Source organism: Trachemys scripta, chromosome 1 (genome assembly GCF_013100865.1).
Source record: "Trachemys scripta elegans isolate TJP31775 chromosome 1, CAS_Tse_1.0, whole genome shotgun sequence".
NCBI lineage: Eukaryota > Metazoa > Chordata > Testudines > Emydidae > Trachemys > Trachemys scripta.
The window spans coordinates 20,164,588-20,179,471 of record NC_048298.1 but is presented as its reverse complement, the minus strand read 5'-3'; the positions used below and the strand labels follow the sequence as shown (position 1 = coordinate 20,179,471).

The following is a 14,884-nucleotide window of genomic DNA, read 5'->3' as shown; positions in this document are numbered from 1 at the left end:
CTTACAGAAGGGGTGAGGCAGAGGCAGGGCAAAGGTGTTCAGTTTTCTGCAATCAGAAAGTTGGGAAACTAAATTTAACTCAATTGACTTCAGTGGGGTTACTCCGGCATTACAGCAATGTAAGAGTAGGCTCAGGCCCAAATTCTCTTACCATTTCAGTTCAGACATAATCGGGGCGGCTCCAGGCACCAGCGCAGCAAGCGTGAGCCTGGAACGGCAAGCCACGGGGGGCGGCGTGCCAGTCGCCGTGAGGGCGGAAGTCAGGCTGCCTTCGGCGGCATGCCTGCAGGAGGTCCGCTGGTCCTGCGGTTTTGGCGGCAATTCGGCGGCGTGTACGCTGAAGGCGCGGGACTGGCGGACCTCCTGCAGGCATGCCGCCGAATCCACGTTACCAGCGGGCCTCCCACAGGCATGCCACTGAAGGCTGTCTGACTGCCGTGTTTGGGGTGGCAAAACACATAGAGCTGCCCCTGGACATAATGTAAGAGCTGGAGACAGAAGAATGTAGGCTGTTGGTGGGGGAAGGGCAACAAGAGTTACAGCGCAAAGGTTGCTGCTATCAGTGATGCATACATATGAACAATTCCGTTTACTACTTTATGGTTTGTTTATATTTATATATATAAATGATGATTTATGTACTTTTTTTGTTTTTTTATACATTTGTATTTTTCCTATTCAATTTTTACATCTCCCCTCATCTCTGGGTCCACAACAGGTCAATTCAAGCCTCTTCAAGCTGCTCCTACTATTTACAATACAACCCCAAAGAGCTGTTGTGGCAGGTAGGAATCAACAGAGTGCAGCCTACTGTACTCCGGTTGTTACTCCTCCCACTGATATACACCCTACCCTGGGGCCTTAAGTGATGTGGCACAGACATATGGCAGACTTACACCATCTATGGATTCCCCTATTACTGGGGGCTGCCAGATCATTCAGCTTTAAAGCAGCTTTGTGTTACTGCAAAACTTGTCAGGGTTGAAGACCAAGCTTTCTAGGTCTAACTTCTTGGGAAAATAAAATTTAACAACCAAGACAGGGTGTTTAGAAACTCACTTTATCCCATAAACACACCAAGTAAATTTTAATCTATACTATCACTGTAACTGTTTGGATGATTCATTTGCTTATGAATCCTAATCTAGGAACTGTACATTGTATAATTATTTTCCCCCCACCACTTTCTTCATATCCAACCAGAATATAATGCCTTACAAAGCAACATATTCCTATACCGTTTAAGACTTTTGCTAAGGGATTCATGTAAAGAAGTATGACAACTCTCTGCTAAATCCTTGACAACAGAATTCAGGGCCTTATAAACACTTGTATGATTATGAAGCACCAAAGAAAGAGAGAAACAAAATACCCTTGTTCTTAAGAAATGTGTGCTTTAACTTAGTACAAGCCAGGAAGGTTGGCAACTCGGGGGCGGGGAGGGCGGGGGAAGGAAAATATTTGTACAGGAATAATCCACGAGCAGGACCAGCTCTAGGCACCAGCAAACCAGGCATGTGCTTGGGGTGGCACAATTCCAGGGTGGCATTCTGGGAGGTTTTTTTTTCCTTTTGCTTCAGCAGTTGCGCTCTTGGAGGTTTTTTTTTTTTTTTTTTTGCTTGGGGCGGCAAAAAACCTAGAGCCGGCCCTGTCCACGAGGCTATTGTAGAACACTGGAAAAGTAGAATGTTAGCTTTTAAATATAAAAGTTTCTTATAATCTAAAAGTTTCTTAAAAATATAGAGTTTCTTGTCATCATTTTGCAATGTTCTTTTCTGAAAGTAGGACAGCCTATGTTCCAGTCTTACCTCATCTTGAGACTTGACCAATGTTTTAAATGTTCTTTCCCCACTTTCTCCATCTATCATTTTTTTCCGAATCTATATACAAGTAGATGAAAAAAAAAACAAAACCAAAAAAAGCAAACAAAAATAAAATAAAAAAGGAAGAAGAGGGTAGGGGGAAGAGACAAAAGGAAAATCAGAATCTAGGAGTGACGTACAACATGATTAATGTTTTCCAAGATCCTTTGCATCTTATGAGCAATACTATCATATTGACACATTTGAAAATAATAGCCCATACAAGCCTACTTATCTTATCCCTAATAAAGAGAGCCCAATCCTGTATTTCATACTCTTGTTGAGCAATATTATTGACACTAGTAAGACTCCTCATGACAGTAAGGACTACTTGTATGAGTAATGGTTGCATGACTGGGCTCAGTGAATATGATGAGTATTAATTCCTGCATTCTTTGCAAACCCAAAACTCCCAGTGAAGTCAATGGGAATTTTGATGCAGAACTAATGCAATTTGCCTAACAGCTGTAGTTATTTTCATGATAGCTATTTGAAAGTCAGCGACAGTGTGTCTTAAAATGGGTGCGTACAAACTTTTTGTTTCAGTCTGTGTGGATTAACCCTCCCCAAGTTTTGCTTTGAGTTTTGGGTCCAATGCAGTACTTAATTGGAACCACCAACTTTCAGCTGGCATTATACTGAAACCTGAATTATAGAGGTTGTGAAACAATAATTTGGGTCAAGTTTGTCCAAAAGAAGTATGAATCTTTAACAAATCTTGCCTGGAATTTGAGTTTATAATGATACCATAAGATAGGCAAGTCTTATTTAAGGTTTTTTGTTCGTTTGTTTGTTTTTTTGTTTTGGAGGATTCGGGTTTGTTGTGAACAATTTGCTTATTTTTCAGTGCTTTAAAATTGATTGTTGAGTCATAATAATAATTTTGCATTAGTAAAATGGAGGGAAAGAATTTTTGTTTAAATATGTTCTGCAGTTCATTAGCATGCTTCAGAAATGTCATAAACAGAGCTTATCTGCTCACATGATAAAGTGGGTCATGCATTGTTCACACTAGGCACTCTTAAAAAAGTGTACTGTTTTGAATGATTCTACCATTCCTGATGGCACTCCCCATTATATAGAGAGAATAATCGGGAATCTTAATCTTAAAAATATAATCTTTCAAATGACAGGGTTTTTTTAAATGTGCCAGGTGCATAAAAGAAGAAAATACATAGATTCAAAATAAATTTCAGAAACTAGTAACTAAACCTGCATTTTAAGAGCAATTAAAATCTGAAGTCCATCTGTCATTTAGAAGAACAAGAGGTTAAGGAAATTGGAGGAATGTGCAGCAGTTATTATATTTCAGCTATTACCCAGAACAGTGAAGAATATATACATCAAAGCAGGCACTACATTACTAGTGCTTCTTACCTCAACTTTAATATCATTTTCTAGCTCAGCATCCAGAAAATCCAGTGTAACGGGCTCCTGAGATTTAGGATTCTGAAGCAGAAGATATTAAACAAATCAAATAATAAAGATCTCTCACTCGATGTTATGAATAGGTCACTGGAAATCATTCAAACCCTCCCTTAAATCAAAAAAGATTGTTTAAATAGGATTACTTACCATTCTATCTTTTAATCAGATATAGCATAGTGGATTGTTAACAGTGCTATTTCACTTAAAATGGATTTTAAAAAGAGAGAAGTAATCAGGTGAGTAATAACTGGATTAACCCTAAAAACTAGTGCCTGCCTACAGTTGGTCACACAGTGTTAATGGCTGAAGGCTGCTTACTCTGCTAATTGTAAGCATGATAACAGGGTGACCTGTCAGACAAAGAGTCGTTCCTTAAGTTTCCTGCCACTAAAAAGAAAGGGGAGACAGATAGTGAGAAAGTCTTCTGGGCAACTGGTAATATCAACACCTGCACTCCACTATAATGAACCCTACAGCAGACTGATGCAATGGCATGAGCTGGTTGTGGGTGAAGATGAAAGGGACAGCAAGTACAAGAGAAAGGAATGACAAAAGGATACGGTCAGATGAAAAGAACCTGTTATGGAAACGTGATCATGGAACATATAGTTGCCTCAAACAAAAAGTCTGACATATGGTAATTTGTAAAAATGAAGCTTTGATAAAGCAAGGTAGTTAGCACATATATAACTTTAATCACACAATTAGTCCTACTGACTTCAATGTACTTCAGTACCTTGCTGAACCAGGATCTAAACGAGCAAAGAACTAAAATGGAAACTGTCGTGACTTGCAGAAACATGTCTTCCATATTTCATGTTCTGTATGCCAGTGTTTTTCAAAGTTCAGGTCGCGACCCAGGACTGGGTCGCGGCATGTAAGGAACTGGGTTGCCTTGCTCAGCAACCCAGCGGCTCTGGTCAGCACCAGTGACCGGTATGTTACAAGTCCCATTGGCAGTGCTGCCCAGCTAGGGCAGGCTAGTGCCTACTTGCTCCGACACCGCGTTGCACCCCAGAAGCGGCCAGCAGTGGGTCCGGCTTCTAGGCAGCAGGGCAACGGGGCTCCGCGCACTGCCCCCTGCCTCCGCCCTGAGTTCATGGCCAATGGGCGCTGGGGTGGGACGGTGCCTGCGAGCGAGAGCTGCACCGAGCACCTTTGGCATCTCCACCTAGGAGCCAGACCTGCTGCTGTCCGCTTCCAGGGTGTGGCATGGACTACGGTGCCAGGACAGGTGGGAAGCCTGCCTCTGCAGGCCGTCTGTGCCGCTGACTGGGAGCCGCCGGAGATAAGTCCGCATCCCACTCCCCTGCTCCAACCCTGAGCCCCACAAAACACAGAGCCCCCTCCTGCATCCTAAACCCCTCATCCCCGGCCTCACCATAGAGCTTGCACCCTCAGCCCTGAGCCCCTCATTCCTGGCCCCACCCCGCAGCTGTCACCCCAGCACACCAACCCTCTGCCCCAGTCCTGAGCCCCTCCAAACCCCAACCCCTCATCCCCAGCTCCGTTGGGTCGTGGGCATCAACAATTTTCTTCAACTGGGTTCCCAGAAAAAAAAGTTTGAAAACCACTGCTGTATGCTACTTCAATAGCAGTGCATAAGTGTCCTTTAAAACAGAAGGTCACTGTGTTGCACTGAAACCCTTTGCTTCAGCAGCACTTAGTGAATTTTCCACTGGATTTTTTTTTACACAGAGGTGACACAATAAAGGGAATAGCTAAAGAAGGGAGTTGTGTGTGCAGAGTGGGTTCTGACAGAAAATCAGTCACACTGCAGCCAATGTGCATCACATGTGTGATTCACAGATCACATAGGTGACTTCATTCTAAGTGAGGCTCAAGATGTTCATTTTGCGCCTCATAATCTTTAATGCATTTATCCTCAAGACACCCCTCTGAGGTAGGGAAGTACTATTATCCCCATTCCACAGATGGAAACTGAGGCATAGAGAGGTTAAGTAACTTGCCCAAAGAGGAAGTCTTCGGAAAAAGAGAGAATTAAAACCAGGTTTCCCAAGTCCCAGGCTATTATCCTAGCCACTGGACCATCCTTGATGCACATGTGTGAAGTTAACTGTGACTGTATATGTTTGCTGGATTAAGGCTTTATGTAGGATTGTTAATGTATCAAGTGGTACAGGGTGGGGGGAAATGTGTCTGAACAAGTCACAAGCCCTTAATATCTATAATTTTACAACCATCTGTTTCTAACTATCCCTAGTCCTGGAGTAAAAGCTCCCAGCAAAATCCTGGTTACTCAGTAGTTATGTAAGGCACATATGTAGTTTAGGCTTTTAAGAAAAAAGGATTATGGGGCATATTTTTTAAACCCTGCGAACATGATACTGGACTGATTCAGTACAGAAGAGGAACCAGGTCACCAATGTATTTTGTTTTGATTCAGTGGAAAAGAATTTGCTTTGTGTAAATGGGACATTACATATAAAATGGGGATTCAAGCTTTCACCAATCAGTGCATAAGTATTCCTTGTGATGTAATTAGCTAAGCAAAATTTATTATTGCTTGGTATATGCTAGGCTCCAATTTACTAGGCAGTTAAATCAAAGGGACAGAGGCATCTTCTTCCAGATGCGACAGGATCAACTGTGCTAATTTATTTTGATAATAAGTCTAAAATGTCTTCTTTCAAAGCAATGGTCATATCCTTTTTTATCCTAACAAACAAAAGTTCTCAAGATGTAGCCCTCATATTTTGGCAGCAGCTAATTGATAGTAGCAGGACAAAAACTAGACTTTCTATTAAATGTACATGGCCATTATACAGTATATGAATATTTTACTAAATAGTGCAGGTATGAATCTCCTCCTCCTGATGCCAGCTTCTCTCCATTGATTTCAATGTAGCTAATTCCAATTTACATTGGTCTGAGTGGAGAATCATGTCCTATACGTCTTGTTAGGAAATGTATTCATCTAAATGATTTTGGAGTACTGGGGGCCAATGGCCCAGCTCTCTGTTATACGAGTGCTGTAGTTCAATGGAATTCACATGGGTATAAAAGATTGTAAGATCAGTCCTTACCATTCTAGAGAAACAAAAGTGCAAATTATTGGATGGATGGCGTTTTCATTCTTTCAGTAAGAAAGAGTTATTCTCTTGAAGAGAAGCAGAAGAAATTTTATATTTGAAATGAAAGTATCCGTTGGACAGGTTTGAACAAAGGACTCTAGGCTAAATACAGGCAATTAACCACTAAATGTGTATTTATAATTGCACAGGAATCGTCTGCTCTTATTCATCTAGAACATATACAATTAATCAACTTTAATGCAACATCAATAAAACACATATCGCAATTCATTACAAGTTTCTCTTTTGCTATTCATCAACTTTTCCCCAACAAAATCACACTCAACAAGAAATAGCAAAAGGCTAAAATGTAAAAGCAAATAAAAAAATATTTCCTTACATGCAATGGATAATGAATAGCACGATCAAACCCAAACAGCATGCATGAAGGCATTGCCATGGCAGAAGTGGCATTGTGAAGTTTGTATCCCATTCCAATACGCAAAGGGACAGAGAAGAAAAGAAAATGGTAAAAAAAAAAAATCACATCACATCACATCAAATTAACATAAACTATTTCTCTCAAATGATAACCCAGGCTAGTCTTAGTTAAGGAGTCCCAGAGGTTAGATGACTGCTTTAAAACACAAACAGTGAAATTCATTCAACAAAAATATGCATTAAATGCATCTTGCTGTTTGGTTTAGAGTCTCAAAGTACTTGACTCATTTGTACTTTATCTATCCCAGCATCCTTATGAAGTACATACGATTACCCACATCTTGCAGATGAGGAAACTGAAGTGAGCGAACATAGATGCTGAGACTTGCCAAGGTCACAAAGGAAATCTGTACTAGAGATTGGAATAGAAATATTAACTCCTAGTCCAACAGCTTAACCATAAAACCATCTTTTCTCCCACTGTGGGTTTTTTTTCCTGAAGAATGTGTTTTATTTCTCAGGTATTTGGGCTCCATAAGGTTTCCCTTCCTCTAGGTTGTCATTTGCTTGGTTATTTATTTATTTTGTGTGTGTGAAGAAGAATCAAACTTTCTATTAAGTTTGTTCTTCTATTTACCCATTCAGACGTGCACACAACCAGACTAAATAAGCACAACTACATTAACATTACCATACAAAAGCAGAACTTAACAAAACAAAACAGAAGTACACCACCAGAAGTGAAGCATGCAGGCATGGTTAGAGCAAATCTACTTTCAGCCTGGGCAACGAAGAGCAAGGATATGTTATTTTTGTGAAAGAAAGAAAGAAAGAAAGAAAGAACTGGTGCAGCAACATAAAAATAAGTTCATTAAACAGTCATTATTGTGTTCTTTGAAAGGATTTTGGGAGCAGGCCTATATCCTTACATATTCTTAGAATATTGCATCTCTCTTCCTTACTTTGAACTACAAGAGTCTAGATTTTACCTAGACTGAAAGGGTAAAATCTGAAGATGTGGACTGTCAGATTCTTTTATATACATTAAGCTAATCCATGATCAGGCTAAGTTCAGAATCATGGGTAAAATCATGGCCCTGTTGAAGTATATGGGGGTTAGTCACTGACTTGAATGGAGTCAGAATTTCACACTGTTTCAGTGCTAATCAATTAATCTTTGTCTTCTTTAAATAAGCTGCTAACTTTATATACGAAATTATGTAACACCCTAAGATGGACTCCCATATGAGTAGCATATTAATGTTATATACTGTATTTAATTTTTTTCATTGCTATTTATATAGTTAAACCATTCTTTTTATATTTCACTGTTTTCAATAAGTGTTTTGTATGCAAGGACTTTTATCATAATTCAAATTGCATGACCTGTCACTTATTTTCTTTCCATGCTTAGTGAGATGGCTTCTAACCATAGATGTAGTTATGCTGGTTGATCACAGAAACCCGCTCTGAGTGACAGATAACATATGCACCACTTTGAGACTTCCACATAGAAAGCTACACAAATCACAAAAATTCCATGAGGGTGTTATGATACAGCACATACTGTGCAATAAGACTTGGCAATAATTTCACAAAGAACGAAGCACAATCTTTCCAAGGCTTTCAGGTTTATGAAAACAAATCTAGCACAAGTAGTCTCTTTTTTCAAACTGCAAATTCATTTCCAAGTCTGAAGAATAATATTTACAGCACAGCTCTAATTAGCAGCTATTAGTAATGCATCATAATTTAAAGGAACGTCTTCAGGTACAATCGTCAATAATCGTTTAACAAAAAAGGATGCAAGCCTCATGCTTTGGAAGCTGTTTGTCAAAGTAAACAGTTCCCTAGTTAGGTTCCTCCTAATAAGCAGAGCAGAAGCTTTCTAAATCTAATCTGCAACTCTATGCATTTTAACGCACTAATGATCACCTCCATTCACAGTTACCTGGGCATTGGGTCTCCTTTTTCTCACATTAACTTTTGGTATGCCCACACCAATATGCTGAAGTAACAGAAAAGCAGTAATTTATACCTTCACACCATTAACACACAGTTAATTATTTATGGTCTATACTCTACCCTCAAGATCTACTCTTCTCCAATGGGCATTTTCCTGGAATCACAAGACTAAGCTCATTTTGACAAAGTAGTTTCAGAGTTCTGAGTTCTCTGTTAGCATCACATGTTTCAAGCTGGGCAAACAAACAACAAACAATGGTAAAGCAGGTGAATTAAATTAACAGAGAGCTCTACATAACCAGCACATTCTGCCAGAATTTTAATAGATCACAGAAAAGCACATTCCTTCTCACTCATCACAACATTTGCTCCTAAAACAAACCACCTCCCTTTTGTTTTTCTTTTAAAAACAAATCCAACATATATATAGTATGAAGTGCATAAAGTACACAGGACCTTATTCAAAGCCTACTGAAGTCAATGAAAGTCTTATTCATAGAAGGGCTTGGAGCAGGACCTTAATGAACAGTGGGTGGAAAGGACGTTGATATCAACAGTAGAGCCAGGGGTTCATCCATTTTCTATTTCAGAATTTGTATCCTATTAAGACTGAACATGTTGAGAGAAGTTTATTCCAGTATAACTCCACCGACTTCCCTGATTGGATCTATCCCTTGGGATAACTGATTCTGGCTCATGACAATTAATATCTCTCTCTCTTATATATATAAAAATGGACATCAAAGTGTAAGTTAATATTTATTAATTGATCATCACTCATTTAAAAGTTAATGTAAAGGAGATTAGAACTGAACTCGTATTTTGTTAAAAATATGATTTTGTAGATTGTGTAACTTAAATGATGGTGTTTTCTCAAGAAAGTCAGAATAACAACCTTACAAGTTCTTGGTAAATGGTGGGGTTGTTGATTTGTGAGTTGTTACTATAAGGCAATATTCCAAAATGTTAATTATGTCGAACCAGTTTTGATTTTCAGGTTACAGATTTTAGGAAGGAAAGCAAAAGGCATTCAAAAGAAGGAACTAATGACACTCCAGCACACCCTCACCTCTTCAAAGATAAATGCGTAGGTATGATTTGGTATACATCTATTGAATAATTTCTGGCAAAGAGGGTTAAGATGTTGTTCGTTAGTATATTAAGTGCAATCACAAAATTCAACTAAAAGTTAATATAGTGTGTTAAAAGAAGATCAGGCATTCTATACCTATCTGTCTTTGTAGTGTACCTTAGTTTGAAGATTGCATGCACCACCCCAAACAAACTGGCAGTAATAAAGTCTAGTCTGTACAACTGTTAATAATAATAATACACAAATGAAAGCATGCTTAATACTCAGTTTGCACATTCTGCAGAGGACATAAAACACAATATATCATTTATGAAATAATACATTTTTAAGAACATTCTGAAACAGCCATTGGAGAAGTACTTGGGGGACATCTCTATTCATCTTCACTAGACTTCAGTACCACAGAGTAGTAGTATGGATTTGTTTTTAATTAAAGGGGGTTCTGAAGTACATTTTGAAAATAAATCCACATTTGAAAATAAATTAGGGTTTCCAAGAAAACCAATCGTAAAGTCATGAGATTAAGTGAGTTTTGGTGAATATGATATTATTTTAAAAGGCAGTTCAAGAAATTACTCTTAAAGTGCTGGAATGGTAATAAAAATCTAGGTTATACAATACATCATGGTTCTTTGCTTTTTATACTTTTTAATTCCCTTCTTAAGGGCATTTAATCAGGATGCATGTATAAAAGAGCCTAAACTCATAGGGAAAACCTGGAAGCCTGCACCCTACCAAACAAATGATCTGATCCTGCAGGATGCTGGCAGACATCAATGGAACATGACATCAGTGCTCAGCACCTAGCAAGATTGGCCCCCACATAATAGTAATGCATTGAATCATTTTGTTTGTCTCTTTAACAAAGGGCTCATATCAGCTGCATAAAAGGCGACGAACAACAATAGACACTTGCCCCAACCATTTTGTTCTTAGGCGACCTCTAATAACCTTTAATGAAAACAAAATCACCCAGTAATGGAGCAATGAATATATGTCATCAGTGTAATTACTATTTCTCCAAAAACTATTCAACGTGTTAATTCATCAAATGAAAGCTGACTAAGGGAGTCCTTTACACTTCATCAAAAGCCTAATGCACTTATCCATTAAGCTGAAGTGCATGCAAATTATTAAACCAATAATCCAACTTTTCCTTTTCTTTCCTTTTTAAAAAGGAACTTTTACACTAATTGCAGTTTGAAAATGAAGAAAACATAGACAAAAAGCAATAGTTTTATAAATCTATTTTATTTTATCAGACAACATTTCTATTTCTTCCCCTTGTTATCATTAGAGATTATTATGTTTAAATTATAACCTTTCCTTCCAAGATAAGTTTCCCTTTCTGTTACACCTGGTAAGTACTTCAAAATTTTGTGTTTATTACATCACACATAAATTTCTCAGATGACAAATTTAGAATGATGACTATCCTGCAGGATAAAATGCACCACTGAAAACCACAGATAAGATCATCACCCATCCTTGGTTACCCCTGGGGTAAGTAAAAAAGGTGGAAATGTTTAAAAGTGATCTAAAAGCCATGGCTCTATCTGCAGTAGGATTCCACTGGTGCAGGAACTGAGGAAGACAGCTATAAGGAGGACTTCCAAGGATGACCTTGCAAGCCTTGCCATAGGTGACATCATAGGGGAGGGGTATATTGAGGGAAAGGCTGCAGAGATTACAGGCAGTCCTATAACCTGGGGGTAGTTCCCTAGGGATAAGTTATGCAGGGAACTGAGGAGCAGTCCAGGATGAGAAGGCTATAAAGGTGGCCTAGAATCACTTTAGCTCCCACTTCCCCCTGCACGGAGAGTTCTGCATTTGCAGAATCTCACCCATATATTTAAACATAAATTGTCCTAATAATGTTAATAGCAAATTTTAATATTAATAGCTGAAAAATCTAAAATCTAATTTGCTTTTCACTATTTATCCTGGTTGATTTTCCCCCTTTTCCTTTCACACATTTCTGGTCTGGTCATTTTTACATTTATTTCTTTAGTTTCTATTTAATTTGACTTGCAATTTCTTGTGCACTGTACAATGCTGCAGTGTGTGTGTTGCGGACACTGTGGAAGGAATGTTTATTGAAAAATGTTTCTAGTAAAAGTAATACAAAACTCATTGAAATATTTCTATTGGATTAGGCCACCTGACAGTTTCTCTTAAAACAGACAAGAAGATGGACTAAGATGGGGCAAAACCGCCTTAAAACACACACTAAAAATCTGATTCAACGAATAATTATACACTATATAATTTTACTAAAGTGAAAAGTCCATTTAAAGTCTATGAGGCTACTTACATGAGTAAAGCTATGTAGTGTGTAAATATTTGCAGGATCAGGGTCATAATTAGCAGAGATGAGTACAAACCAAAACCTTTGATTTGAACATCTCCAAACTTTGAGAAAGTTTACATCCTGGATTAGCTCTAGAGCTAAATCTGAATTCCACATAGCTGACTATCTCCCTATAGTGGGCCAAACCAAACCCTAGCAGTCAATAATCTTTGGACAAATTCTCAATCAGATCTCAACTCTAGTAATTAGGAAATATGCAAGGGAAAATATGAAAAAAGCAAGTTCTCCTCAGTATGAAAGTTCTTCTTTAAACTAAATCTATGGTAGCTACAAAGCATAAATAAAATAAAATAAACATTTTCAGAAATAAACTCTTAAGGGTTCTGTTCCTGAGGTCACCTTGTAACAATCTTTCCCCGCCCCCCAAGAGAAGATACACTTCAGAATCAGCTTTAGTGCTGTTACCTCAAGCTATTCATTATTATTAATATTATTATATTATTAAAGTAACAAATTATATGCTTGACAATAATGGTGTAAGAGTGGAATGTTTGATTTTCATTTTTCAACAAGGTCCAAATCGCAGTAAAATCAGAGGGGGTCTATTGACAAAAGTGGGTTTTGGATCAAACCCCAAATCGAGATATTCACCATTGCTGCATACCACCTTAATCAGCACTTACAGTGTGCTTCTCTTATGTCTGATAATAATTCCAGAGCAACAGTGATATAAAATAGATGATTTTTCATACCTTTGGTTGAAGATCTGGATGAAGTAAAACATAACCATTAGGGTCAATTGCAAAATAGTAACCATTTGGGCACAACTGAAAGAAAAAAGAAATGATGTGCACTGTTATTAAGCTTAGTCTAATGAAAAAGATTTAGTTATGGCCTTTTAATAATATTCAGAATGTGGAAAATATACAGCTTAAGGCAAAGCTGAAGTACGTGTGTGTGTGTGTGTGTGGGGCGGGGGGTTAACCAGGTATCAGTCTCACCTACCATGTAAGAACGATTTTAAAAAATCTTTTATTTCTTTGGTTTTTGTTTTCAATGATGACAAAAATGTTATTAGAAATTAACTACTAAAATATCTCGCTCTACACATGGGATATAAATTATACCTGCTATCATACAAACTAATATGTGAGGTGAAGGAAAGGTCACTAACTTCATAATGAAGGTACACTGTGTACAGTGTAATAAAAAGACTACATAGACCAAACATCTGGATGACAGCACTCTCTGTGGTCTCCCCAGGGGATTTAAGATCTGCTACTTTCAATGCCAGTAGAAGACAGGTGTATTGTGCAAGTAAGCTGCATCCTGATGATCATTTCATGGAGCAGCACTGATACTAGCTACAGAGGAAGCAATCACTCTCTAAAGTGATCAGAGGAAAAGAGAGCATAAGCTATAGGAGGTCTGGTGATCTTCTGACTCCCATCTAGCCCACGGTTAGATGGTCTGTGAAAGTGTGTAAAAAGAATTCACGCATAAAGGGAAATAGCTAATACTAACGAAAGAGGGCAACTTACTGTAAACCGTGGTGTCAGTTTTTTTATGTCCTCCAAAGAGACATCAACTCCCATAACTCCAAGAATCAGCTGGTTCTGGGGTAAGATTACAAAAAGTTAGTGGCAGTTTTAACATGTTGACAATACACATGCAAACATGTAGCAGCTGAATCTTAATTTTGCTTTTATCTTTTTCTTTCATGACAGGTACTAGTTAAAACCTTTTGGGGGTGATACAGACCTAGAGAGAGAGTCAGCTGGTCTTTTAATGAAGAGCAGCATAGTTATGTGAGGGTGGAGATCAACTACTGCACTCATATGAGCCTGATTAACTGACAGGAAGAAAAGAGCAGCTGCATGGATTTTAAGGACCTTATTCCACACCAGCCAATAAATGGAATAATATTAACACCAGCCTCAGAATAAAATATTCCAGAAGGCTAATAAAAAGGGGATGTGGAGACTGAAGTGAAAACAGCAGGTTCCAATATAAAAAAAAATGTACTTTCATGGATAAATGGGTAACAATTTCAAGAAGCAACAGAATAGGAGTATAAAAGGTATAATACATCTCCATTAAAACCATTAACATAAATATGGCCCACAAAATTATTATGACTTAAATGGCACAGTAACAACGTATAAAGTCTTTATGAACTTTCTCTCATGTTTTTACAATATATACTTTACAATATATACTATTAATTAAATCTTATTTCAAGTTTCCCTTCTTTTTTAAGGAGGGTACAAGTAGAACATGCTCTTTGGTGTCTGGATCATGTCTTCCTATGTGTCTAGACCAGGGGTCAGCAACGTTTGGCACGCAGCTCGCCAGGGTAAATACCCTGGCGGGCCGGGCCAGTTTATTTACCTGTTGACATGGCAGGTTCAGCCGATCTTGGCTCCCACTTGCCGTGGTTCGTGGTGCTTACCCTGGCGAGCCGTGTGATAAACGTTGCTGACCCCTGGTCTAGACAGTATACAGCATAATGGAGTCCCAGTCCTGATGAGGGCTTCTAGCCAAGATTTTGAAATCCTGCTTGTGATTTTCCCCTAAAGAGATCTGATTTTCAGAAAACTTCAGGCACAAATTACTAGGAGTCTCAGTCTGGACACTCAAAAATTGAGACATGCCAAATCAGTACATACACAAAGGCCACTGTATTTAGCATAAAGCAACAGAGGGTCCTGTGGCACCTTTAAGACTAACAGAAGTATTGGGAGCATAA

At 38.4% G+C, this 14,884-nt stretch overlaps 1 protein-coding gene across 5 annotated transcripts in view; it reads right to left on the bottom strand.

The window, feature by feature from the left end:
• CACNA2D1 (calcium voltage-gated channel auxiliary subunit alpha2delta 1) overlaps nucleotides 1–14,884 on the bottom strand; it is a 676,857-nt gene that overhangs the window by 55,485 nt on the left and 606,488 nt on the right. For 3 of the 5 annotated variants that reach the window (XM_034765601.1, XM_034765592.1, XM_034765610.1), the window contains exons 11-15: nucleotides 13,677–13,751; nucleotides 12,888–12,962; nucleotides 8,718–8,774; nucleotides 3,240–3,296; nucleotides 1,809–1,880 (exon numbers count right to left, since the gene is read on the bottom strand). In XM_034765601.1, the coding sequence (XP_034621492.1) occupies nucleotides 1,809–1,880; nucleotides 3,240–3,296; nucleotides 8,718–8,774; nucleotides 12,888–12,962; nucleotides 13,677–13,751 (336 nt within the window). Of the gene's footprint in view, nucleotides 1–1,808; nucleotides 1,881–3,239; nucleotides 3,312–8,717; nucleotides 8,775–12,887; nucleotides 12,963–13,676; nucleotides 13,752–14,884 lie in introns of all 5 variants that reach the window. The other 2 variants (XM_034765627.1, XM_034765617.1) reach the window with 2 other exon arrangements.